The sequence below is a fragment of the Callorhinus ursinus genome, unplaced genomic scaffold, assembly GCF_003265705.2.
Source record: "Callorhinus ursinus isolate GAN/ISIS: 27379988/994484 unplaced genomic scaffold, GSC_fseal_2.0 scaffold2, whole genome shotgun sequence".
Lineage (NCBI taxonomy): Eukaryota > Metazoa > Chordata > Mammalia > Carnivora > Otariidae > Callorhinus > Callorhinus ursinus.
This window is the reverse complement of record NW_027397064.1, coordinates 57657159-57684995: the sequence shown is the minus strand read 5'-3', so window position 1 is coordinate 57684995 and position 27837 is coordinate 57657159. Positions and strand designations below refer to the sequence as shown.

The window sequence follows — 27837 nt, the reverse complement described above, 5'->3', positions numbered from 1 at the left end:
CTCCCTCTCCCACTCCCCCTGCTTGTGTTCCCTCTCTCGCTGTGTCTCTCTCTGTCAAATAAATAAATAAAATTTTTTACAAAAAAAATAAAAAATAAAAAAAGAGGTTGTTTTAGATCAAAAGAGACTAAAAAGGTATAACAGCTAAATGTAACATGTGATCTTTGAATCTTGGATAAAGACATAACGAGTTTTTTTGGTCTGTTGGAGAAATTTGAACATAAACTTTATATTAGATAAAAGAGTTGTATCAATGTTAAGTTTCTTGAGTGTGATAATTGTAGAAGAAGATAGAAGAATGTCCTTTTTCTTAGAAGATATGTGCTGTAGTATTTAAGACCATGGTTTCAAAATGCCTGTCATTTACTTTCAAAAGTTCAGAAAAAAAATGTGTGTGTATTATACATGGAGAAATGAAACAAATGTGGTAATAGCTGGTGAATCTAGGTTAAAGATATATAAGCATTTATTGTTCTACTTTTACAACTTTTCTGTACGTTTGAAAATTTCAAACTAAAAAGTTGAGGAAAATAAATGAACTAGTAAAAAATTTAGATAGTTTATATTTAACTTCTATTTTTATCAAATTTCATGTCTGATGGCAATTTGTAATTTTAGATGTTTTAAGTTATAAAAATATATAGAAAATTTGGGAAGTAGGGAGAGAATTTACCCATTACCCTATCATTTCTAATACAGATATTACATTTTTTCTTCCTTCCCAATTTTTTCCTATGTGCATACATAAATGACATCACATTGCAATAATTTTCATTGGATCATCTAGTTCTTTTTCATCTAGTTTTCCACTTAATATTATGCCCTAAGCATTTCCTATAATATTATATGTTGAGTACTCACAATAACCACTTTTAATAATTTCCTGGTATTCTTTTGAGGAAATATGTATTTAAACAATTCTACAATTTAGGCTTCTAATAAGTAACCTTCAAAGAGTAGATTTTTCCAATTAGTGGATTCTAATCTTGGCGTAGATTTCCACAGATGAGGTTGCTGGATCAAATGACCATTTATGGAGGACTAAAATCACTCTGCCATGATTTATTCTTTCGAATTCCTAGTGAGATAGTGGGAGCTTAATGAAAGTGAGCCATTTCAAACAGTTAGATTTCTTTGGGCCTGAATATTTTTAGGTTTCTAAATCTCTTCCTTGCCCTGTCCTTGTCAACTAGTTGAGAGACCTTGGGTCTCTCTTTGCCACCATCTATTCCTTTAGATGAGTTCTTTCAATCTGAGATCCTGGACAACAAGAGGTCATTGAGAGTGGTAGAAGGTCTTTAATCTTTTCAACATTTCCCCAGCCTAATATAAATCAGACATTTCCTCACAATGAAGCACATGTGAGTGAGCTTAGACATGCAGTCTCTGGCTCCAGTTGAGCCTTGCTATGACTAAAACCCTGGCCAACAGCTCAGCTGCAATCTGAATCTCTGAGCCAGAACCCAACCATGCTGCTCTCAGGTTCCTGATCCTCCAAGATTTTGTGAGATAATAAAGGTTTGTTGCTTTTAGCTGTCAACGTATAATTTGTCACATGGCAATAGATTAACTAATACAGATTTTGGAAATGGGATGTGGCTTTAACAAAAACATGAAGTATGAACAAAAGACTTGAATAAGCACTTCATAAAATATGTCTGATTGATGAACATGTGAAAATGAGCTCATCATTAGTCATCAGGAAAATGCATATTAAAACCCATAATGAAATACCACTACACAAACACCAGAAAGGCTAAAATTAAACAGCTTGACAATTCCAAGTGTTGATGAGGATATAAAGTAACCAGGACTCTCATACATTGCTGGCAGGAGTATAAAATGGTGCAACCACTTTGAAAAACTAATAAAATTAACATAAACTTACCCCTAGAGCCAGACAGTACATTTCTAGGTTTATATCAAAAGAAATGATCACATGTATCCAAAAAAGAGAAGAGTACATAAATGTTCTTTCTTAGCAGCTTCATTCATTATATGCTTAAGCTGCAAATAACCAGAAGAAAAGGTGAACAAATTGTGATCCAGGCAATGGAATACTATGCAGCAATAAAAACAGGTGAAGCATCTATGCAGCAACTTGGATGAATCTCAAAAGCATCATTTTGAGCAAAAGCAGTCTATCCTGTATGATTCCATTTACATGATCTTCAGAATCAGGTAAAACCAATCTGTAGCGGTAAAAGTGAGAGTAGTGTTTACCCCAGGATTGGTTAAGTTGTATTGGCTGGAAGATAGGAGGGAAGTCTTGGGGGTGATAGAAATGTTTCATATTTTGATCTGGATGGTGGTCACACTGGGCTATACATGTATGTCTCAGCCCATTCGGGTTGCTATAACAAAATATCAGAGACTGGGTAGATTATAAACAATGAAAATTTATTTCTCACAGTTCTGGAGGCTAGAAGTCTGAGATCAGGGAGCCAGCACGGTGATGGCCCTCTTCCAAATGGCATACTTTCTTTGCCTTCACATGGCAGGAGGCAAGGGAGCTCTTTTGGGTCTCTTTTATAATAAATCTGCCCTTATGACTTAATCACCTCCCAAAGGTCCTACCTCTCAATACCATCACCTTGGGAGTTAGGTTTTAACACATTATTTGGGGGGACATAGTCAAACCAGAGAAATGTGTAAAAAAATTTCACAAAACCATACCCATAGGATTTGTTCATTTTACTACTATATGTAAATTACATCTCACTAATACCTTGTTAAAAAAAATTCAAAGTCCTTTCTGTGGTCCATAAGGCCCTATCAATAGTATCTTTGGCTCCCTCTTTGACTTCATCTCTTGGCACTCTTCCCCTTAATCATTCTCCAAACACATTAGCTTTCTTCCTGGTCCTCTAACACATCAAGCATGCTGCAACCTTTGGATTGTCTTCCCTGTCTGTAATCTCTGTCCTCAAATATCATCCTTCACTTTATTCAGGTCTTTGTCACAGTTCTCTGGAAAACAGAGCCTCGAGCATGGACTATTGGTGTTTTATTTGGGAGGTAAATCCAACACAGCTGGTCACTCAGTGTATTTGTTTCCTAGGGCTACTGTAACAAAGTACCATGAACATGGTCACCTAAAACAATAGAAATTTATTGTCTTGCAGTTCTGGAGGCTAGAAATCCAAAATCAAGATGTTGGCAGGGCCACATGCCCTCTGAAAACTGTAGGGGAGATCCTTCCTTGCCTCTTCTAGCTTCTGGTGTTTGCTGGCAATCCTTGGTGTTCCTTGCCTGGTAAATGCATCATTCCAACCTCTGTCTTGATCATCACATGGCTGTCTTCTCACTCTCTGTCCTGTCTTTTCTTCTTATAAGGACATCAGCTGTATTAGGTTAGGACCCACCCTGATGATCTCATCTTAACTTGATTACATCTGCAAAGACCCTCTTTCCAAATAAGGTACTGGGGTTAAGACTTACATACCTTTTGGGGAACATAATCCAAACTATAACATTCACTAAGCATATAGGCTTGGTCATACAGTTTGACTTCAGACAGGCTGAGTGGAGAAATCATATACTGGAACAGTCCATCAGAGAAAAAAAGGGAGAGGAAGTTTATCTGCCCAGTATCCTCCAATCTCCTGTGTCCCTCTTGTCAAAGTTCATTCAGGGGGAATTAAATCCTCTGCATTTCTGTATTTCATCCTTTAGCCCTGTTGGCAGTTGCTCAGAAGGCAAGGCCCTGTGGTTTGGCATTTCAGCTGAGTTTGGAGAGGAATGGGGAGAAAAGTCAGATGTTCTAGACCTGTGGCTGGTGATCCTCAGGCAGGGAAACCACAAGGGTCTGCATGCCGTTGCCAGCTGCTATGAAGCCAAGGAGGAGCAAGTGGCTGAGGATGAGACAGGTGGTGTGTCGAAGGGCCCTGTGCTCTGCTCAGATGTTACATTATCAGGGAGGTCATTTTTGACTGCTTTATATCAAATAGAAGCCCCTTCTCCATCTCTGTATTCCCTGATTTTGCTTAATTGTCCTTTGCAGAGTGTCCCCACTGGACATATATTTATGTGTTTATTTGCCTATACCTTATTTTACCCACTACGATATTCCACGCATGTCGGGCATTTAGCTGTTCTCTGCTCCTCCCTCAGTGCCTAGCATAGTGCCTGGCACATTTGTAGGAGCTCAATGAATATTTACTGACTTGAATGACTGGATGAATTAATGGTGTAAAGAAATAAAAAGCATCCCATCTCTACAGTCTATTGGGAGGTAACTGAGTAGGTGGCAGTGGGGTTATCTGAGGCACAGACACGCCTATCATTAACAGGTCCCGGCCTAGGTTCACCTGAAGGGAAGGCTCCATTTCCAGGGTTTAAACTGGGCAGCTCCTGGAGTTGGTGAGGAATTGCCAGAATCAGTGCTGTGAGGCCTCTGGGCCATCAGGCAGAGGAAAGAGCTGATCGTCTCCCTCTTGTGAACTCCGAGAGCTGAAAGGGTGTGGTCCCCCTTACCCTGCAGAGTCACAGCAGGCAAAGAGTCCTGTCTTTGTTTCCTGACCTCTTCTTCAGCCTCCTGAGTTATTTTCTGCCTCTAGAACTGAACTAGTACTTCTAATCCAGAAATGCCAGTAAATGTATCTTTTTTTAGTAGTGTGGCACTACGATATTTTTTATGTGAAAATTGGTGCACCTAAGCAAAAGATCTCAACTCATTATTATTTTATTGCCAAGTCAAAATTTTATGTCTTACTTTAAATGACAACTCTCTGTTTTACTTCCTTCAAGTTCTGCATGCTCATGGTTTAATATAATCAATAAGATTTTTAGTCACAAACTCTCTTTTCTGTGCTTATTTTCTCTACGGAATCCACTATATAATCTACTTTTTGAAATACACTGGAGCCCATATTGGATTACAGATGAGGAGATTGTCACAAATGTTAGGTGGCTGTAATTCACTTGAAATTGTTTTCATGGTAATTTTCTTTATTAATGTGAAAAATGTGTATAATAACAAAGGCAGAGATTTTCTGATTTGGATAATATACTATGCTTCTCTCGCATAATATCAAAAAGCAATAGCAGCTTGTTATTGCACCAAAATAGATACACTCCACTAGAAAACAGGCCTAAGACTAATGCTGTCACATGGTAACATTTTCCTCACCCCACACTATTTACCCAAGCTTGTTACTGCCACTTTACCAAGTCAACCTGAAGAAGGGCCATACAGAACACTGCCACACATAGGCAGCATTCGTTCAGGTAAGGAAGGCTTTGGCTCTGGCAGAGTGCTGAACCTGGTTAGTCCCTACGCCTAGTTAGACCAGAGTGATTCACCTACCAATGATTTTCACAGTTCTTAGTTGGAGAGGAACTGTCCCTTCTGAAAACATGGCCAGGTGGAGCATTCAAGCTCTTTCACAGCCAATTCTCCGTAAGGAGGGAGTTCATATGTTAAATGAACTGAAACAAATAGCTACCAGTTTTCTTTATAGAGGTCAGTATGCTTCTCAAGAATATAATTTTACTACTGGAGCAAAAGACTTTTCTTCTCTTTTAGGACTTGCTTCCAAAAAAATAATTAATTAATTAAATGTTAACTCAATATTTTTTTCGAGAAGGTGCATTTTAACTATGTCTCTTGACTATATACTTTAACTTACCTTTCTGTGAAACAGAAGACTGTTACTGCACATAGACTCTTTTTAGGGAATATAAAAACTGACAACTTAAGATTTTACATTAGTTCATTATGAATCTGGAAATTGGAAGGCAGTCACTAGATAATCCCCAAGCCTATTTTTTCGTTATCATAATATTTTGTTGTTTACTTTAATTCCAGTGTCCCCAAACTGGATATATCTAAAGTGCAATTAAAACTTCATAGCTAATTCCTCGCTAATTGGCTCCTATAAGCCATAATGATACGAATACCAAAAACAAACAATTCTGCTTCTAAAACTCACAAAGAAGCCTAATACTGAGCTTCTAAATATGGGTCATTTATGACTTTGCCTTATAGATAAAATTTTTATGTTATCATAACCAAAATGTTAGCCACTTTCCTATCTCTGCTTATTGTTGTTTTAAGATTTTAATTCCAGGAGCGCCTGGGTGGCTCAGTCATTAAACGCCTGCCTTCGGCTCCGGTCATAATCCCAGGGTCCTGGGATCGAGCCCTGTGTCGGGCTCCCTGCTCAGCTGGGAGTCCGCTTCTCCCCCTCCGTCTGCCACTCCCCCTGCTTGTACTCTCTCTCTCTCTCTCTCTAATAAATAAATAAAATCTTAAAAAAAAGATTTTAATTCCAATAAACTCCTCCAAATTGACAAATCTTCAGTTTTAAACCAAGAAGACAAATTTTGTTTATTATAACCCACAAATTGGGCCTCTCCTAATCAGTTATTTTTAATTATGCATTTCGTTTTTAGAAAGCTCAAGAGACCATGTGAGCTACACTTTCCTAATGAGTGTGGCATTCCTGGGTATTCCTTACAACTCCCAGGTGAATAGCCTTGCCTGGAAAAGGCAATTGTGTTTGTTGAGTAGGCATTAATGTTGCAGGTATGGAAAATAAGTTGGCTTGATTCAATTTTCACTAGCCTGTCACAGATGGTAAATTCAAGTTTCATCTGGGGCACCAAAATAGGATAGATATGAAATTCCAGAGGGAGGTGCCAAGATGCAGGCTTTCAATCAAAATACCAAAGACCAGTTTCATGAGTCTACAACTTCTCATCGCAGGAGGGAATGAAAGTGTCTAGGAAGTGGAAACTGAAGGAGGATTTCACAGGGAATATTTTCTTGGTGAGAGCTGTGCTATGACTCCTACCACCAAGGGTGGGGAAAGGGAGGGCTTCAATGGGCCACTCTGAGAACAGTTCCCTAAAGTCAAGGCCATGGGGGATTCATGTCTGACTCCAGCCCTGGAATCTACAGATCAGGGGAAAGGATCTGTGAACTTCTTGGCAATGTGGGTAAGCACTGTTGTTAGGACTGGTCTGTACTGTCAGAGTTGACTGGGGCAAAGTAGGCATGAGTGTTTCTATGGACCAGATGGGAGACACGCAGGAGAGAAACATCCTGCAGCCCCTATAAGTCCTGCTCGAGAAGACAACTGGGGTGTGGGTGGAGGGTAAATTGGGACTCCTACAGAAGAAGGCAGTTTGGAGGTGACCTCAGGAAATCCAGGTCTGGATGGGAGCAGGTGTGCAAAAGAGTGGCACTTGCCTATGTTGAAGGCCCAGCAGGAAGGCTGCCCAAGAACGCGTGAAAGCACCCAGGAGACAGAGCTGGCTTGATACACTTGCCAGGCCTGGAAAATGTGATGCCAACTGTCCCAGCCAAGGAAGAACTTTCTTGCCCTAATTTTCCTCTCCTTCCTTCACTACTCCTTTGATTCTGGAAGGGTAAAACCTAGTAGGTTTTAAGTAGGGACACAATGAGCAAGGGAAAAAGAAGCTGTCCATATCCTCTTTCCTAAAGGCTGGAAAAAGTCTGCAACCAGCTCTAGATGGGGGAGGAAGAGGGAATTCTCTTTGAATAAAGATTGAAGTCTTTAGTAATATACTGGTTTGGACATTCTAAGAGAAAAACTGTAGTACTTTCTATTATCTATAAGTGACCAAAAAAGCTATATCCAGTGCCAGGGACAGAATTACTCTACTGAGCAAGTTTAAAGCAGAGAGAGAAAACATTAGAATTGCTTTTATTTATTTAGTTTTTAAGTTGAGGTGTATTTGACATATAATATTATATTAGTTTCAGATGTACAACACAATAATTCAGTATTTGTATATACTGTGATGTGATCACCACAATAAGTTTAGTTAACATCCATCACCCGATACGGCTACAACATTTTTTTCTTTGTTTTTATTTTTACTATATTTTCTAACTTTATATTGGAGTTGTAAGTGAATCATGTACCATCATTACCGTATTACAGAATCCAACTTTGAGTATATATATTTACTGTTACCAGTGAGTTTTACTCTAGCTTCTTATGTATTTATGTCAGTCAGTGTCCTTTTACTTCCATTCAAAGAACTCCCTTTAGTATTTCTTGTAAAGCAGGTGTAGTGGTGACGAATCCCCACAGCTTTTGATTGGTCAAAAGCGTCTTTATCTCTCTGAAGGACAGCTTTGCTGGGTATAGAAGTCTTGGTTGACAATTTAATTCTTTCAATATTTTGAATATATCATTCCATTCACTCCTGGCCTGAAAAATTTCTGTTGAGAAATCCACCCATTATTTATGGGAGTTCTCTTGTATATAAATTATCTCTTTTCTCTTGCCACTTTCAAAATTCTTTGTCTTTGACTTTTGACAATTATAATGTGTCTTGTTGTAGCCCTATTCACGTTCAACCTAGTGGGGGTCCTATGGGTCTCATGGATCTGGATGTCCATTTCTCTCTGGGTTTGAGAAATTTTTAGTTATCCTTGCTTTAAATCTTCTGGATTTCCCATAATGCAGATATTGTTTCCTTTGATTATGTCCTATTAAGTCCTGTAAGTTTTCCTCACTCTTTTTCATTTATTTTTCTTTTTGCTGCTCTGAGTACTTTCAACTGTCTAGTCGTCTAGGACACTGATTCATTCTTCTGCATGGTCATATCTGCTTTTCAAGCTTTTTATTGAATTCTTCGTTCATTAATTGTATTTTTCATCTCTCATAAGTTTCTCGTTACATTTCCAAACATACTGAACTTCTCACTGATGAGGGATGTTCTTCACATTCACCTTGAAGACTACCTCTCTCTACTGTCCTCACTCTTCTTGTTCCAACCATGAGATCAGACTGGATTTAGAGAGTTGATAACCTACCATTGTGCTCAGGTTCTTGTAGTTCTCCAGTACTGTGTCTCTGTATAAGTTTCTCTAAGAGGAGTCCAGAAAAGTCCACTCCTCCAAGGTAAAGTCCACAGCCACACCACCAAAGTCACAATCCAAATAATCCAAATAATCACACATATGCTGACCTGAATCAAGAAACATCATTAATGTTCACAGGAGGGCCAGGAGTACCGGGGTTATGAGAACCACAGGGCACCAGGCAGGAGCAACCTGCCTCACTCAGTGGAAATTCGCTTCCTCCTGTGTTTTAACGCTCTCCTTGTATCCGGGCCTTCTTTGCATGTGGCCTCACCCAACACACGCTCAGCCCCAAGACGACCAAACTGACTCAACATTTTTTTTTCTTATAATGAGTAAAGTGGCTGTTAAAATTTCACCCAGAAGTACTGCTTCTTCAATAATTTGGTTATATCACCAGCAGGGGTGATGGATTTGTTTTTATAACCCACCCTCCAGTGAGGTAGCTTAAACAGGCTGAATCAGATTCTCCCTATACACGAATATGGGGATGCCTAATGAATGCCTAACCTATGATAGAATTCCCAGGGATAGGAAAATGTGAAGCCCTATCTGGCTTCTATCACTGTGCTGTTGGTCTACATATTACAATAACTACTCAGTGGGTATATATTATTCTCATTTGAAGAACTATAGAGGTAGCTAGACATAGAGTGAATGGAGAAAAGATTGTGAGACCATGTCTAAAATAGTCCTCAGGAAACTTTAGTGTTTATCGTGGAGGCAGATGTATCCTTTATATCCCACACAGTCAAAATTCACAATTAACAGATGCCAAGGCCCTTTAGTATAACAGATCTCAATTGATTGTCACCAGGTTGCCATCAAATGCAGAGGGCAGATGCTATTTACTTGCTTTGTACAGAAATTAATAATCACACCAACAGTTAAGAGTTATAGAGCATGCATTATGTGCCTGGAACTTATGCCAAATTCTGTAATCATTATATTCATGTACAATACCATTAATGTCTCCACTTTACAGACGTTGAAACAGGGTCTTAGACTAAGTAATTCATGTAAGGTCCAACAGTAGAGAATGGAGCTGCAACTTAATCTCGACTATCTCTCAAATTCCTAACTTTGGACCTCTGCTCAGATGAACAAAATGGAACTTGGACATTAAGCAACTCGCTCAAAGTTCTACAACTAGAAATAACTGGCATTATCGAACTTGGGTCTTGTAACTTATTCTCATCTCACTGGAGATCTTCAGTGAAGATCTCAGCTTTCTCATAGAAAAAGAATTCACTAAACTAAAGGAAGAAGATTAAACAAATATTTTTTGCCAATGAAAAAACAGGCCTCAAAGGAAGATACTTTAAATAAATTATATTTTGTAGTTATTACATTTTTAAGGAGGTTATTTTTAAACATGTACAGCACTTTTCCCTTCCAAGTAGAAAAAGTAGCCTATAAAATATTAATGCTTTCAAATTTGTATGAGCGTGTGTATATCTATCTATGTATCTATCTATCTATCTATGTATCTATCTATCTATCTATCTACAGTTGACCCTTGAACAACATGAGTTTGAAATGCAGGGGGTCCACTTATATGTGGATTTATTTTTATAAATCCGGACAGTACAGTAAATGTACTTCCTCTTATGATCTTCTTTTTTTTTTAAGATTTATTTATTTATTTGACAGAAAGAGAGAATGCACATGCATGCATGAGTGGGGGGGGCAGGGGGAGAGGGGGAGAGGTTCTTAAGCAAATACCACACTGAGCACTGAGGCAGAGCCCAAGGCGGGGCTGATCTCATGACCTCCAGGATCACGACCCCAGCTGAAACCAAGAGTTGGATGCCCAACCAACTGTGCCACACAGGTGCCCATTCCTTATGATCTTCTTAATAACTTTTTCTTTCCTCTAGCTTACTTTGTTGTAAGAATATAGTGCACAATACATATAACATACATAATGCAAGTGAGCTGACTGCTATTGATAAGGCTTCTGGTCAACAGTAGGTTATTAGTAGTAAAGTTTTTGGGCAGTCAAAAATTATATGCAGATTTGACTGCACGGAGGTGGGGGCTTTGGGGAGGCAGGGTTGGGAGGGTAGAGGTGGGTGTGGTGTGTATGTCTGCGCCCCTAACCCTGGCATGGTTCAAGGATCAACTGTATACATAATTTAATGTAAGTAGCTAGTTATATGCATGTTTTTATGGGTGTGGGTTTGTGTGTGTGTGTATATATATATATATATATATATATATATATATACACATATATATATATAGTATGTTTTTATGGGTGTGTATATATACATATATATAGTATCTTTTTAAAATAGAAAATTTAGAATAAAATGCACTAAAGTATTAGAGATAAATTATTATCTCTAGGTGGTGGAATTATGGGTAACTTTTACTTTTTCTCCTATAGTTTTCTTTATTTTCCTCCAAAAGATCAATACATGTTCTTTTTATTTCTCCTACAAGACAGGTTTATTATTTTTATTATTATTTACTTTTTCATTTTTATTTGAGATATAATGTGGATATCACAGCATTCACTCATTTTAAATATACTATTCAATAATTGTTTCTTAAATTTACAGAGTTGTTCATCCATCACCACGAGCCATTTAGCACATTTCCAACATTCCAAAAAAGATTTCTTGGGCCCATTTGCAGTCACTCTCCATTCCCATCCTCCAGACCTAGGCAATCCCTAATCTACTTTCTGTCTCTATAGACTTGCCTTTTCTGGACATTTTTATCTAAATGGAATCACACAGTATGTGGTCTTTTTTAGTCTGGATTGATTTACATTCTTTGAAAGAAAGAAAAAGAATATTCTCTGGTCCTTTGCCTTTCCCATCAAAACCAAAGAAAATCCCTTATTTTCTTCCTCTTCTTAATAGGATAATCATGCAACAGCTCCTTTACTTCTGTAGCTCTTGACCAGCAATCAAATCCCTTTTAGACCACAAGAGTAATTCATAGAACAGTGAACTTATTCCTGACATTTCAAGGGTTTCTTCTATCCTTCTTCCTCACAAGTTTCCCTATTTTTATGTTAAAAAAATTATAACCATTTTGTTCTGATCACCTGGGCAGTCATTTTTGACTTGCCTTCTACTCCCATTCTTTTGACCATCTCTGAAGTGACTCCATCTCTCAAGTGCAAGGGCTTTGGGAACCCCCAAATCTGATTCAGGAACCCCCAGTCCAGCAGCTGGGCTCTTGAGAGCAAATTATCAATCTTTCCTGAGGCTTAGTGTCCTTGTGCTAGTGAGTATACTGGAGTTACCAGTACCTAACACCAGGGCTGAATGGGGACATGTGAGGGCTCTGGATAAGCTAATGATCCACTGCTGTTCCTTTGAAAGGATATTCTTTAAATAATTCTTCAACTTCTATTTCGAGGAAAGGGAGATTCCCCATAGAGCAAAACAGAGTCCTTGAGGTTCATTAGACCTATGCTCCCTAGAATACACATTAGACTCCCTGGGCTCTCATTTCCACTCCAAGTAGCTCATCAGTGTCTTCCTTGTGACCCAATCAACACTCTCCCTGGAAGTACTGATAAATATATATATATATTTTTTGTTTCATTACATTTTCAAAGATATTTGTCCCTTTTTGTGGAATACTGCCCTGGGCAGCTGTCCTTCTGGCTTGGCTTCATAGAATGTTCTGAAGATTAAATGAGATAACACTTGTAGAGAACTCAGCATAGCATCTAATGCTCGGTGGATGTTCAATAAATGGTGACTATTATAGCATTATGGCCAAAAACCATGTCCACTCAGAGCCTCTGGTAACGACACATCATATGAAGTCATGTTTTCTTCTAGTTCCTTACCTACACGTATTCTCTGAGTGAAGGCATTTTGAGAAAGCATTTGGTAACCTTGAAATGTTCTCAAGAGCTCCTTATAAATGAATCTTAATAAATAGAGGAGACCCATTTCTTCCTTCATACCTCTATCATTAAAAAAGCAACAACAGAAATACATTTGGTACTTTCTGTATAGTATAACATTTTAAATGCTACTTACCTAAAACATGGTAGAAATGAACAGGATGGAGGTCATCTGGGGACAAGCACTGAGCAGGGAGGTGTTGCTGAGGGAATACGCTGGCAGGTCTGAAACCAGATCCTGGCTATTGAGCAGAGGGAAAAACGGCAAATTCTTTGGGGGAGTTTTATTAGGATAAAAACATTCCAGAATGTTTCATTCTCCAGTCTCCTTGAACCTCCTCTGAGCAGGGGAGTGAGGGCAGGGCAGGAGAGAAAAAAAACAAAGTGAGGTTAGCAGTGCTAATCTCTTTCCCCATTATCTATCCCTAAATCACACCATGAACAGTGTTTGGCAGTAGTCCAAAAGATTTAACTTGTCCCCAAATTCCTAAATAACTGTTAGAGCTTAATTTGATTTTTGGCAGAATGTAACCAAACAACTTCTAGGCATAACATTTGTTGTGCACGCCTACTACCAGAGACAGGCCCAAGGGACATGTGGGGCCAACCATCCAAGTTCACCTGAGTGCCTTGGGATCTCGGCCCCCCTCCCCCAGACCCTCAAACCTCAGTTCTGCTTGTGGCTCCACTACTCCCCATTCTTAATTGTGTTTCTTTTCATCATGCAGGTGATGGAAGCAGCTGCCCAAGCAGCTCCTGGGTTCAAGGCCAGACTTCGGCTTATCATTCCCTCAGTCACCACTGATCACCATTCTAGCCCACTGGCTTCGCCTCCCTGCTTCCAACCATGCCTGCACTGCCTCCCCATTCCATTCCAGCCCTTCCTCACCCCTCAGGAGAAACTCTCCCCTGGATCCCACACTCGGTGACCAGTGTGGGTGTTCTCACCTCAAGCCATGGTAACCTTCCTCTTCATTCCCTTTTAAAGGGGAAACGGGAAAGGTGAGCAAAAACCGCCAGCAAGTTTTGACAACCGCTGAGGAAGACTAATGGGTTTCTAAGGAAACAGGGAGGCAGCAGCCATTTTGGTGGCAATCGCTGTATGAGAAATATATACACTGACAGCCACCCCCCCGCCCCCTCCCCACCCGTGGCGCCTTCCCTCCGTCCACGCTTCTGAGGCCCGGAGGTGAGGGGCGCGGCCCAGGTCTCCCCGAGACGTGGCGGCCACCTGTCGCAGGTGGCCGGCCACGCAGGGTCGCCCCTCGTCCCCTCTCCGCAGCGGGCGGGACCGCGGGACTCCCCACCCCCTGGGCTCCGCAGTGCAGCGGCGGGCGGGCGGCTCGGGCCCTCCGGGTCCCCGCGTCCCGCCCCTCGAGTCCCCTCCCTCGCTGGCCCCCCGCCCGGGAGGCCGCGGGAACCCGCTGGGAGGGCGGGCCCGTCGCCACCGCGCCGGTCGCGAGGCGGGCCGGGAGGAGCGGGTCCGCGCCGCGGGCTAGGCGGAGGCAGAGGCAGAGGCAGAGGCAGAGGTAGAGCGAGCGCGGGAGGTCGCCGCAGCCGGGGACACCGCGCGCCGCTGCCCAACATGGTCGCTGCGCACGCTGCCCATTCTTCCTCTTCAGCCGAGTGGATCGCCTGCCTGGATAAAAGGTAGCTCGGGCAGGGCCCCCCGCCGGGCCGGGGCTCTGCGGCGCGGCCCCTGCCCCGAGACCGCCGCGGGGACTGCAGCCCCGGCCGCGGCCCCTCACCTGGGAGCAGACTGCCCGGCCCCGCGCGGGGGAGGGGGCTGAGGAGCGGCGTCCGGGCCGGGGGGCACCCGGACCCCCGCCTCCCGTGGGCGCCACCCGCACGAGATTCTTCCACGTGGTGGAGAAAATGCAGCGCAGTGGGGTGTGGAGGCAGCGCCGGGCGCTCCAGTGTCCCCCCAGCCCTCCTTCACCTTCTCGCCCCCAGCGCGCGCCCGGCCGCCCGCCGCTCCAGGCTGCGCTCTTGGGTGGGGGATTATTTTCCCTCGGCATCACGGGACAGAATAGCTTCGTACCTTCTTCCGGCTGTTCAGGCCGTAGGGGTAAATGTATTTTAAGTTTTAAGGAGGGGTGAGGGGGAAAAAACAGGTGCGGAGTAACATTCCTTTTTTGTTCCTGAAAGCAAAGTGTTGGGGGACCCAGCGGAGCTGTCAAGTGCCTCGCTGAAATTCTCAGCTCCTGCCCCCGCAGTCGCTTGCTCAAGGTCTGTGTTAGGAAGGTCACGCGGGAGACCGCCTTCGTCTCAATACCTGCTTCTCGGGAAAAGACCCTTACTCTAAAAAATTAAAACCATAAAGCCGTGTTACTCCCGACGACAGCTCTGTATAAGGAGGGTGCCCCCGAGTAATTGCGGACTGCAATTGTTTCCAGGCTCTGACAGCATAATTTTCTGTTTGTCCAGATTGTGGGTTTAACAGTAAACATTACACAGTATGTTAGCAATTATACTTTATTACCCTGATTAAAAGGTGATGTATCTGAACTTTTAAGAACTGAGCGAGAGATCTTGCAGAGTGAACTGCCTCTGAATTTTTGAGTTTGATGCGGCAGGGCAATGATTCATGTCCTGCAGCTATCTGCATGACATCTCTATTTGCATTTGTGTGAAATATTTTGGGCTCTGCCATATTGAAATTTTTACAATTAGCAGATTCGTAACCAGATCAAACTTGAAAATCTTCAGTGTGACATGCTCTGAATATTTTCCTATTATAGGCCTTTGTTGAAAAAAATTAAGTAATTTGAGAAAAGCTTAATGTGGCTCATTTGAAAAATTAATATATCTGTGAAATAATCTTTACTTTCAATTACCACACAGTAGCAAGATTTTTTGGCAGGCAGTGCCCTATTTACTCGAAAATGATATGTACTAATATTAGAAGAATTGCTTGCAATAAATAGTAAGAGAATTGAAGTGATGGTTAAATCATTCAGAATTATGTAGAGGAACTAAGAGTATATTTAAGTGAAGAGCCTGCTAATGTGATAAGTAATCTAAATTTAATAGTTTAGGGAAGATGAGTTATAAAAAAAGAGAAAATCAAGCTCTTGTGCTTGACCTATAAATAGTAGTGCTTCTTCATGAGTGAATTTTTTTATAATAGATTACATATTTCTATTTTCAGAAATGCATGGCATGCCATTTTTTTGCACAGTCGGTGATTCACTGGAAATCCTTTAGTCAATAAGTACTTATGGCAAAATCATAGAGCAATACTAACACAAGTGGGGTATATTTGATTCTGTCTTTTCATAATGTGTATCTGCCCAAATGATTTTGTTTGAAATGTGTTTTTAGAACATAGAGCCACAATCTAATGCCACCATTCATAACAGGGAAAAAGAATCTACCAGAGGTGGAAAAAAAAGCCTCCACAAATACTGAGCCTAGCATTCATGGAGTAGAGAAAGTGGATAGATCAATAAGTTAAGGGTTTTAGGCCCAGGACTGACAGCTCCGATCTTGGAGATGTCACTTTTATTTCCTTGAGAGTCTGAAAAACGAGGATAGAACTATCTGTCTTACCAAGAATTAGTGGACCAAACAACAACAGCAAATGGTGAAAGTACTTTGAAAACCTGAAGTGCCGTGTAAATATTTTATTTTGTGGTGTTAAGATAACCGTGCATTTTCTGCAGTGTTGATGCTGGAATTCCTTTGAAGAACAGTTTAGGAGTGGCAATCTCATTTTAAAAGGGCCATGGGGTACTTGTTTTGAAGTTGCATTTTTACTTAAATTGTCTGTTAATTTTGTGGGGGAGGAGGAAGATTCAGGGTGCTGATGGAAGTTAGGACTACTCTCAGTATTTCTGAGAATTGCAATCTTATTACCTTATCCCAGGTACTGTGTTGGGCATTGGGGATGCATGAGCAGTGAGGGGGGCAAAAAAAAAAAAAGATGATTTGCTCTTGACTTGGGGGATGGGTGGTGGGGCTGGGACAGCTGCATAATCAACTAACCACAACGCAATGACAAGTGCTTTCACGGAGATGTATGAAATGCTTGGGGAATGCAAAGGAGAGAGTCATCAGCTGTGCTTGGCAGGGATGCTTCCCACAGGTTCATGCCTGGACCTTGGAGGTTGAGGGAAATTTTATCAGAGAATTTGGGGAGGGCGTGCCAAGCAGAGGGAGCAATGTGAGCAAAGACACACAGGTGTGTCATATAAATATGCCAATTTCTTCCCAATTACAAATTCCTCTTGTGACCAAATCCAGGGCATAGGAATGTATGCTGCATTTTTCTAAAACTTTGGGTTACAGACATTTCAAGCATAAAACACACAAAAAAGAGGGAATGGCACAGTGAACCCCTGTGTACTGTTTGGGGATATGATGCTGGGACCTTTTCCATAGCTGCAAAATGTAGTTTAGGTCTATGCATCAAGCAAGTGGCACCTGTTGTGGATAGCTAGAAAAAGAGGGACCCTGTTGGAAATAATAAGAGGAATTAAAGTAGAAAGTGCATGAGTAAAGAAGTACACAATACAAGATGAAACAAACAGAACAAGGAAAATAAAGCCTTAGAAATGTTCTGTAGTCATGCCTAGAAGGTTATCATAGACAGGCAATGCTATATAAACTTGCATGGGGGGAGGGGGCTGAAAAATATATAGATATGCAGATCAGGTTAAAGAAAGAAAACCCAAAAGTTTTCATGTATCAAGTGTCCAAGTTCTTGGGCTATGGTGGGACTGAGGAGATGAGATTGTATAAATACTGATCTTACAATTGGAAAGACATTGAACATTTGGATGGATAAAAAGACATTGAAAAAAGTCTCAGCAGACATATTGTTAAAACACAACAAACTTACCTCTGTTTCATTGATCTTACAATTTTTTTGTAAGCAGGGGCGATAATTAGAAACATCTTCCATGGTACCCACTGTTTTGGGATTTAGGATATGTAAAATGTCTTTGTGTATGTTTGGGTGTGTCTTTGTGTGCTGATCATTGTTTAATTTTAGTGAAAATATTTTTCCCATAAGAATTTAAGTTTGCCACCTATGAATTTAAGACTCATTTATAGGTCATAATTCTCATGGTTGGTAAGGCAGTATTACGAAGATACCGCACACATTCACATATGTATAGTGAATCACTGCCGGTATTCATCACTATGGAGCAGGGGCCAGATCCACCAGCTGCTAGCGTGTCTCCTGAGCTAAGAATGGTTTTTACATTTCTGAATGTTTGGAAATAAACCAAAAAGAGATCACTGTTTTGTGACCCATTAAATTTATATAAAATCCCAATTTCAGTGTCCATAAACAAAGTTTTATTGGAACACAGCCACACTCATTTGGTTACGTGTTGTCCGTGACTGCCTTCACACTACACTGGCAAGAGTTGAGTAGCTGTAATGGAGATTGTGTGGCCCACAAAGTTTAAGATATTTACTGGGGGGATGCCTGTGTGGCTCAATTGGTTAAGCGTCTGTCTTTGGCTCAGGTCATGATCCCAGGGTCCTGGGATCTAGCCCCACGAGAGCTCCCTACTCATCGAAGAGTCTGCTTCTCCCTTTCCCTCTGCTCCTCCCCATCCCATCCCCGCTTGTGCTCTCTCTCTCTCAAATAAATAAATAAAATCTTTAAAAAAAAATGAAGCATTTACTCTGTAGATCTTTGAAGAAAAAGTTTGCCATGTCCCATTACAGATGAAAGAATTTGGCTGAAGGACAGAGAATCCACTGGAAATGAGAGAAATTGTCTTCATCTGGGAAGGAGTTCACACTATTTGGTTTCTCATTCTTCGGTTAGAAGTGTAGCTTGGGGGACATCCTCAGTTGATGGGCTTATTTGAGGATCACTGGTGATCACAGGCCAAGGCAGAAAATGAAGTTAACGTGGTATGGATATATAAAAAAACAAAACAGCTGAGGAATTTTTTAAATTACTGATGTTTCATTTTTAAAACATGCTTCTTCTACAGTGTCATTGCATCTGACAATCCCCAAATAGATGTGGAGTTAACTATATTGATGTGATTGAATGCAAGTGAAAGAAATCAAGGAACAAATTTGTTAAAAACCAGAATGTTTTGAGGCAGACATGCTGAAGAGGATGATGACTCAGAATCAAAGAAGCCTCAGACATGGCCCCACCCTTTAGGAAGACTGAAGATCAAAGAAGCATGCAGAGCAGAAGGCTGTCACTGGGGAAGGCAGGTGTTGACCCAGACCCAGGCATGTCCCAAGGGGGATGATATTATCCTGGTGAATTCCCAACGTTCAGAGCTGGTCTTGCAATCTCAGATTCCTGATTTGTCAGCACATCAAGAATTAATACATTTTTTTCAGGGGCATATACAAAGGCACCAAACTCTCAGAGACAGTAAAACCAGACAGACAGTTCATTAATTTGAAGATAAGATGAGAGGAGTGGACACTCACATCCTTTGGCTGATGTACTCCTTTTCTAGGCAAGCTGTGTGGGAGATCCACTTGTTACCAGAAGCCGGTGTTATACATTTACAGTGAGAAGCAAAGCTGCCAGGAGATTAGGACACTTACAACTTTTGGCCAGCTCACTCTCTTCCTAGAGCGACAGAGCCGGGGAATTGAATTATAATCAGAAGATAGTTCTGGGAATCCTTCAGGACAGCTTGGCTGTCCTCTCTTCCAGTTAGATGACCATTACATGTGCTCCCATAGCACACTTTGTCCAACACTATAATATCACAAGCCAGACTCCATCACAATTTCCTATTTACTTCTCTTTTGCATCCCTTGATGTCAGTTTCTGTATTTTATTCATCATTTTATCTTCCGTTTCACTGCAACACCTTGACTGTAGAAGGTGCTTATGGGATGAAGGTGAGATGGCCAGATGCATCCTCCTCCTCCAGGATGGAGTGACCTCTGCAACCTTGCAAGTAAGTCCTTGCACTGGCCCCACCTTTGTCTTGGAAAAGGCTTGGATGGGCACCATGAGCATCTGTCTCTGCTGCTCCTTTTGTGTGTCTTTGCCCGATGTGACTACTTTAAAAAAAAAAATGACATCGCATAACTCTATTCTGATCTATTATAGAAAAAGATTATTATGGAAAATTTCAAAATATATAAAAAGAAGAGAGAACAGTATATTTCTCTTATATAGCCCCTCCGCCCTTCAACAATTACCAACTCACAGCGGATCTTGTTTTATTAATCCCTCCATTCATACCCCACTACCTCCAGGATTATTTTGGTGCAAGTCCCAGAACACAGTATTATTTCATCTGTAAATATTTTAGTATATATCTAAAAGGTAAGGATTCTTTATGATGAAAACAATACCACTATCACACATTAAAAAATTTGACATTAGTTCCTTAATATAATCAGATATCCAGACAGTGTTCAAATTTCCCCATTTATCACATAACTTTTTCTTTCTTGCAATTTGTTTGTGTTAGGATTTACATTGGTTCTATTTAGTTGATAATATCCCTAAAGCCTTTTTTTTTTTTAAATTTCTGGGTTCTCTTTTTCTTCCTTAGAATAAATTTGTTGAAGAAACCAATTTTTTTTTAAAGTCTGAATTTTAATTATGCCCCCATGGTATCTTCTGATATGTCCCTTTATCCCCTGTATATCCTGTAAGTTGGTATTTGGATCTAGAGCTCGATTGGATTTAGATACGATTTTCTGGCAACAATACTTCACCGAAGTGTTATATACTTGCATCATGAAGCACATGATGTCAAGTGATCACTTTTCATGATGTTAGTGATATACTGATTTTTAAAGTTTAATGCTTGGTGCATGTCTTATATGCAACTTATTGGGGGACATCTCACTGTAGCCCCAAATACATGGGAGTACATGACATATATGTATGGAGCAATTAGAGGACAACACAACCTATTATGTAATCATGGTTAAATTCTGTGGTGCTGATTCTACCTGCCCTAAGATTTTCAGAAAGGAAAGGGTCAGCAGAGCTGGACTCAGACTGGAGCACATGATGGATGGTGTGCCTATGGAGCAGTGGGCCAGGAGAAGGGTGCCCTGCAACCTGGTCTCCTGAACATAGCCTGGGAGCCCAGAAGAGTCTTCAGAGGAAGAATGGTACTCAGCAAAGCAAATTCTGCCTCCTTGGTTTAGTTTGTATTTCCCCAGATATACTCTGGCTATTCCAGTGAGGGCAAGAATGGCAGATTCCTTTTAGTTCAAATTTCCTATTAATTTTCCATGAATTTTTAAGATTTAATAGCCTTTTCATAGTAGCTACTTCTTTTCCTGGACCACCTTTCCAACCTAAGGCAGCTAGTTTTTCCTTAGATTTAAATCCATCTTCATGCATCTTGATCAGTGGCAGTGAAGAGTGAATTTTCCTTCCAGTACCTCCAGTTCACAGATGAGGGAAAGAGAAAGAGAGAGGAGAGAACTTGTTGGGAGTACTGAGAGCCTGAGGAAAGAGAAAGAGGATGGAAGTTCCTGGGTGGGGAGGATGACGGAGAAAGACCCACCCAAGCATACAAAAGCAAACACTCTGCCTGTAGCGGAGGGACCTGGCTACCATGTTTACTCAGCTGTACCCATGTACATCCATTTGCCTCCCCTGCACAAAAAGAGAAACAAAGTGCTGTTATTACCCTTTCTTCTTTTCATGCATGCTCTTTCCTGGAGTACCTTTCATTTCCTGTGCTTTCAGTATGCAAATTACTTAAACCCTGTATCCTTGCTTTATCTTCTAGACCAGATGCATTTTTGTCTCTCCATTGGATATTCCCACATCAGTGCCCCATTCATATTTTGGAGCAGACATTGTTTTTCTTTACCTGCCTCTGCTATAGGGTTGGGAAAGCAAAATACCTACCTTTTAGGCCACTGTAGAGGCTAGGTGACTGTGTGACATAGTTCTGGCCCGTGAGACATAGCAGAGCTCTACTAGAGACTTCTAGGAAAGATTTTGCTTTACTGATGAAAAACAGATGTATTTGCTACCCCCATTCTTCTTTCTGTCTGGAATTATGACCTAAGGCCTGAGCCTTTGGCACCCATACTGTAATCCCAGAAGGAAGGACCAGGAGAAACACAGACTCTAGTTCTGACTTTGTTCAGCTACTAAATTTAAATTAATCATTGCCTACCTTCAGATTTGGGGTTTATAAATCCTATTTTTATAAACCACTTTTTGTTAGGTTTTCTATTATTGCTGTCAAAACTATGCCTAACCTAAGAAAGTTGGTATTCAACTTGTCTAAAACTGACTTCATCTTCCTTAAACTTCCTCTCCATTAGTTTCTCCTCCTTACTATTTTATTGACACTAACCTAACTCTCAAAACTTTGACCTTTCCTACGTCCCTTTTTACTACTAATCAGTCACCAATTCTCTTGGCCTTTATATTCTACTGCATTATGTCAGGACCTTACTATCTGAATCTGGATCCTCATTGTTTCCCTCTTCAAATTTGGAACATGTGATATATTCAGATCAGCTTTGTTTTAGGGTCAGCCAGACCTATTCAAATTCTGTCACTCTCATCCCTTAGCCATGTGATCTTGGTGAAGTTATTAATCTTTTTGAATCTCTGTTTCCAAATCATCAAATGAGACTACAGAGACCAAGTATATGGCTGTGTTGAGGTTTGTGGGCTAATGCAAGTATAGCTGCATGGTCCTCTCTAAGTAGAGAGCATAGCGTAGGGGTTAAGAGTTTGGGAACCAGACTGTATTGGTTCACATTTTAGTTTTGATTTTATTAGTGGTGTAACTTTGGGCAAGTTATTCAATCTAGTAGTTGTTTTGTAGATTCCTCAGGATTTTCTATGTAGACCATCTTGTTGTCTGTGAATACTGGCAGTTTTACTTATTTTTTCTGATCTTTACATCTTTTATTATTTACTTTTCTTGCCTTATTACATTGGTTGGGATTTCCAGGGCAAAATGGATCAGAGGGTGAGAATGAACTTCCTTGAATCAGAAAATACTTCTTTTTCTTCTATTTTTTTCTTTCCTTTCCTTTATTTTATTTTAAATTTTATTTATTTATTTATTTGACAGAGAGAGAGAGAAAGCACAAGCAGGCAGAGTGGCAGGCAGAGGGAGAGGGAGAAGCAGACTCCCCACTGAGCAGAGAAACTCGCCATTGGGCAGAGAGCCTGATGTGGGGCTTGATCTCAGGATGCTGGGATCATGACCAGAGCCAAAGGCATACACTTAACCGACTGAGTCACCCAGATGCCCCTCAGTTGGTAGAGCCCGCAACTCTTTTTTTTCTTTGAGATTTTATTTATTTATTTATTTGACACAGAGAGAGTGTTTCCTCTATTTTAAAAAGAGATTGGGCAATATTGGTATTATTTCTTTTTTAAATGTTTTATAGATATCATCTGGCCAGGAGTTTTCTTTGTGGGAAGCTTTTTGATGACAAATTCAATCTCTTTAGTAAAGAGCTACTCAGATTTTCTATTTCATCTTGTATCAGTTTTGATAAGTTGTTTCAAGGCGTTTAGACATTTTATCTAAGTTATCAAGTTTATTAGCATAGACTTGTTCATCCTATTCCCTTATTATTCTTTCAATGTCCTTAGAATATGTAGTGATGTTCTCCTTTATATCTCATATTATTAATTTCTGTCTGCTCTTTTTTTCTTAATCAGTCTTGCTAGGAGCTTCTCAATTTTGTTAATCTTTTAAAAAAAACCAACTTTTAGTTGATTTTCTATATAGTTTGAGAAATTCATTGATATATGCTGCCTCCCCTTTATTCTACTTTTTTTTTAAAGATTTTATTTATTTATTTGACAGAGAGAGACACAGTGAGAGAGGGAACACAAGCAAGGGGAGTGGGAGAGGGAAAAGCAGGCTTCCCGTAGAGCAGGGAGCCCGATGTGGGGCTCGATCCTGGGACCCTGGGATCATGACCTGAGCCAAAGGCAGATGCTTAACGGCTGAGCCACCCAGGCGCCCCTCCCCTTTATTCTACTTACTTTTGGGTTTAACTTGTTCTCTTTCTGGCTTCTTTAGGATGGAAATTTAAATAATTAAAAATTTTCTTTCCTAACATAAGCATTAAAGCTATGATTTCTTAAGGTCAGCACAAAGAAGGAAGCACAGTTATTTCATTATATAGCATTTATCAATGAAAACTATTTCTTCCAGACAAGAACAATTAATCAAGAACAATTAATCAAACAATGAGAAATGCTGACCCCCTCAACCTCATGAAAAAGATACTGGGCAATGTGGTGAATAGTATCCTCCACAGTGTCCCAACAGTGAATTCAGCAGTGGGTTTCATAGGGCTTTCAATATATCATGATAGCATAATACCAAAGAGATATTAAAGGAGAGTATTTCTCCCATGGGGCCAATATAATAATACAGCTTTTTGATGGTCTGATTTAATCCCAGGATAGATTTTAGGATATTTTAGAAATGGATGGATTACTTCAATTCCAGGAAATCCTCCATAAACCTGTTTTTCACATCTGAGCTATTGATAATTAACTGAGCAGCAATGAGTTGGAAGTAATATTTCCAATAGATACCTGGAATGCAGATATTTTGTATTATTGGTTAGATGAAGAGTAATATGACTTTGAACTCAGCCAAACTAGGTGGAAAATTACATCCTCATTTGACAGCCAAACGAGGATGTATGTCTTAATTGTGGTACAGTGCTTCTTTGTCAGGATGTGGGGACGAGTGTATTCTCAAGGAGGAGTGTTGATGCCACTCTTAAAACACAGACAAATGGTGGTCGACAACCCATGGGTTATGCCACAGAGCATGTTACCATATTTTTTAATTGTTACCATGAAAACCAAGGAACATATGTTAATTGCAGTGAAAAAGCTTTTTTTTTTTAAAGGGTGGGAAGAGGCAGAGAGAGAGGGAGAGAGAGAATCTTAAGTAGGTTCCATGCCCAGTGCAGAGCCTGATGTGGGGCTTGATCTTATGACCCTGAGATCATGACCTGAGCTGAAATCAAGAGCTGGATGCTTAACCGAGGCACTTCTGCAGTGAAACAATCTTAAAATGAGTAGTATAATTTTCCGAAAACCCTTTCATGGAATGAAATTGTGAAATGTAAGCATATTAAATAGGATGAATTGCTCTGTAGGATTATTACCTATAAATTGGTTTAAAGTTCAAGAACCTCTCTTTTATCTAATTAAATGTGGAAATAAGTTTTAAAGGCCCTTAGAAAAGACTTAACTGTTGGAGATGTTGAAAACAAATAGATGTTGATGGAAAGCAGACATTACTTGGAACCTAATAATTTGATTCTTTTTTTTTTAAGATTTTATTTCTTTATATGAGAGAGAGAGAGAGAAAGAGAGAGCATGAGAGGGGCAGAGGTAGAGGGAGAGGGATAAGCAGACTCCCTGCTGAGTGGGGACCCTGATGTGGGGCTCAACCCCAGGACCCTGGAATCACAGCCTGAGCTGAAGGCAGATGCTTAACCCACTGAACCACTCAGGCGCCCCAATAATTTGATTCTTGATATTATATATGACATTTCAATTCTGTTTAAATCCCAGATGAAGGCATGAATGTCTTGCCTTCAGACATTCAGACTCAGGCATTCAGGTGTTCAGGCTCTGACAAACTTATTCTTCTAGTCATTGATTGGTTATATATTGAACATGTTATAGAAAAAGTTGAGTTCTTGAATCTTACACATTTTCTTTATCAACTCTTTAAACAAACTTGGAATATAAGAAAGTTCTATCTTTGGCATTCCCTGTCACTCCTTTTATCACTACTCTACCTGTATCCTTCTCCCTGCTTCCTGCCCTCTTCCTCTTTCCTCAGCGCAAATGTGCTATAGGGAAAAGATCCAGTCTTAGTTTTCTACTTTTCTGCTGTTCATTCATTCATTCACTCATTCATTCAGAGATTTTATGCTCTGCTTTCCAAGTTCATATATTCTTACTGGGGATAGATTAATAATAAAAACTGACAAGGCCTGTGACCTCATGAATTTATTTTATTTATTTATTTTTAAAGATTTTATTTATTCATTTGCGAGAGAGACAGAGAGAGAACAAGCAGGGGGAGAGGCAGAGGGAGAGGGAGAAGCAGACTCCCCGCTGAGCAGGGAGCCCGACGTGGGACTCGATCCCAGGACCCTGGGATCACTACCCGAGCCGAAGGCAGACGCCTAACCATCTGAGCCACCCAGGCGCCCCTGACCTCATGAATTTAAATACTAGCTGGGAAGACATTAATTAATTCGGTCAGTCCTTAAAATTGAGTATCTACAATGTGCTGGTGTGTGGTAGGGATGGAGTAGCTATTATGTGCTACTGTTCCAGGTGATAAGGAATCCAGTGATGAAGAAAATAGGAAAAAGCAGGTGTTAATAAATGCTAGGAGGCCAAAGATAACAGGATATGGAGTGATGGAGTAAGAGCACAAACAAACGTATATGACAATGTCAGATTGTGATAAGAGCAGCAAAGGAAAACAAAGCAGAGGACAAGGGAAGAAACTCAGGCATGGTGTTATTTTTAAAAGGGTGGTGAATTCTTTCTACAAAAGCAACTTCTCATCAAAGAGCTTGAATGAACTGAGAGGCCGCCTAGTATGTATTTAAATCAGTATAATCCGTGCTTTACTAAATAGGCAAATGAAGTATTTTAGTGCCCGATATAAGGACACAAGCTGAATAAATACGATGCCACCCTTTTGTTTGGTAACAAGGCCTTATTTTGCAAAAGTGCTTTATATAGTATATTAGTGCCTATAGTAATATTACAATATATTATACAGAAGCAATATATATACTACAAAGATAATTTCAGAAATTGGTGAAAGGGATAAATTTTGAAAGTTTGGTTTATTCCTTAAATATTATTATTTAAAGCTATTTGAGGACGTCTGGGTGGCTCAGTTGGTTAAGCAACTCCCTTCAGCTCAGGTCATGATCCTGGAGTCCCGGGATGGAGTCCCACATCAGGCTCCCTGCTCAGCAGGGAGTCTGATTCTCCCTTTGACCCTCTCCCCCTCATGTGCGCGCTCTCTCTCTCTTTCTCAAATAAATAAATTCGTAAAAAAAAATAAAGCTATTTGAAATACTGTCCACTTTAGTTTTTTTTTTTTTAATAATAGTAGTTTTGGGGGAAAAAGAAAGCTATCCCTAGAGAACTAATGAATGTAATACAGATCAGGAAAAGTATGATTATTTAAATGAAGTTGAAAGGATTTTGTGTGTGTGCTTTTGACTGGATGCTGACAGCTGAACAGATAATGGTATCAATATCCCCATTCTCCTGATGGAGTTTTGGGTTTCATAGTTAGCCAATTTAATCAGGGATGAATTTGTCTGATAACTCTGTGGGGTTAGTGTTTTCTAAAACAGGCCTCTCAGATAAATATACCAGAGTAAGAAAATGGTCCTGGATACTTAGAAATCCCCAACAATTTCTCATTTTGGGGATTTGTTTGCTGTCTTAAACAACTTTTCTGTCATTATTCCATCATCTGCCTTTTGATAGTGTTTTTTAATTGAATTCTTATCATATTTTCCTCACCAACTGATTAAATGATATGGCAACATGGTTGTAAGTTTTTTCATGTTAAAAATTGAAGACAGTTTGAGAATAGTCTCTGTGGTGACGCAGCACTTGTTGTAAATATTCCCTGGTGGTATTTAAAGATGTGATTTGTAGATTTAGAGCTGTCTAGTCAGTAACCAGGTTTTACATTTTATTTACTGAAAATAATTCAAATACTTAAACCAGGAGTCCCTGTTTAATTATCCAGATCATCAGAGCATAAAGGGGGAGCCCTCTATTGATACAAAAAGGCACAATTACAAAAAATAGCAAGGGGATCATATAACAAGGCAGCTTTATCTATAAGGTAGACCTCTGAAGCATGGACAAAGTTGGATGCCAACTGAATGGGAGTATAATTTTATTGTGCTTTTTCATCTCTTTGTGCTGTAACTGTACATTATCAGCTTGTGAATGCACCTTATCTTTTCCTCAATTGAATTTTACATTATCTCTGTTCCTTTGTTTCCTACCTCTTCAGTACTACATTGGATATTTATCTTAATAGCTTTAGAGGTTCATTTTAGAAGTCAACATTCAACAGATTATGGATATCAAAGTGAAAATCATTAGAAAAAAAATCCTTTGTGTTTA

The 27837-nt window shown here is 40.1% G+C and overlaps 1 protein-coding gene and 1 long non-coding RNA gene across 9 annotated transcripts in view; one reads left to right on the top strand and one right to left on the bottom strand.

The window, feature by feature from the left end:
• Window positions 1-14727, bottom strand: part of LOC141370830 (uncharacterized) — a 90092-nt gene extending 75365 nt beyond the window's left edge. For 2 of the 4 annotated variants that reach the window (XR_012375240.1, XR_012375241.1), the window contains exons 1-2: window positions 13668-13795; window positions 12856-13059 (exon numbers count right to left, since the gene is read on the bottom strand). This is a non-coding gene — a long non-coding RNA (uncharacterized lncRNA). Of the gene's footprint in view, window positions 1-7672; window positions 8950-12855; window positions 13060-13667; window positions 13850-14467 lie in introns of those variants that run through there. The other 2 variants (XR_012375243.1, XR_012375239.1) reach the window with 2 other exon arrangements.
• Window positions 14147-27837, top strand: part of RAPGEF4 (Rap guanine nucleotide exchange factor 4) — a 287935-nt gene continuing 274244 nt past the window's right edge. For all 5 annotated transcript variants that reach the window (XR_012375225.1, XM_073882406.1, XM_025850240.2 and 2 more), the window contains exon 1: window positions 14147-14369. Coding sequence is in view for 4 of the 5 variants with exons in the window: in XM_073882406.1 (XP_073738507.1) it covers window positions 14305-14369 (65 nt within the window). In the remaining variant the exon portion in view is untranslated. The remainder of the gene's footprint in view (window positions 14370-27837) is intronic.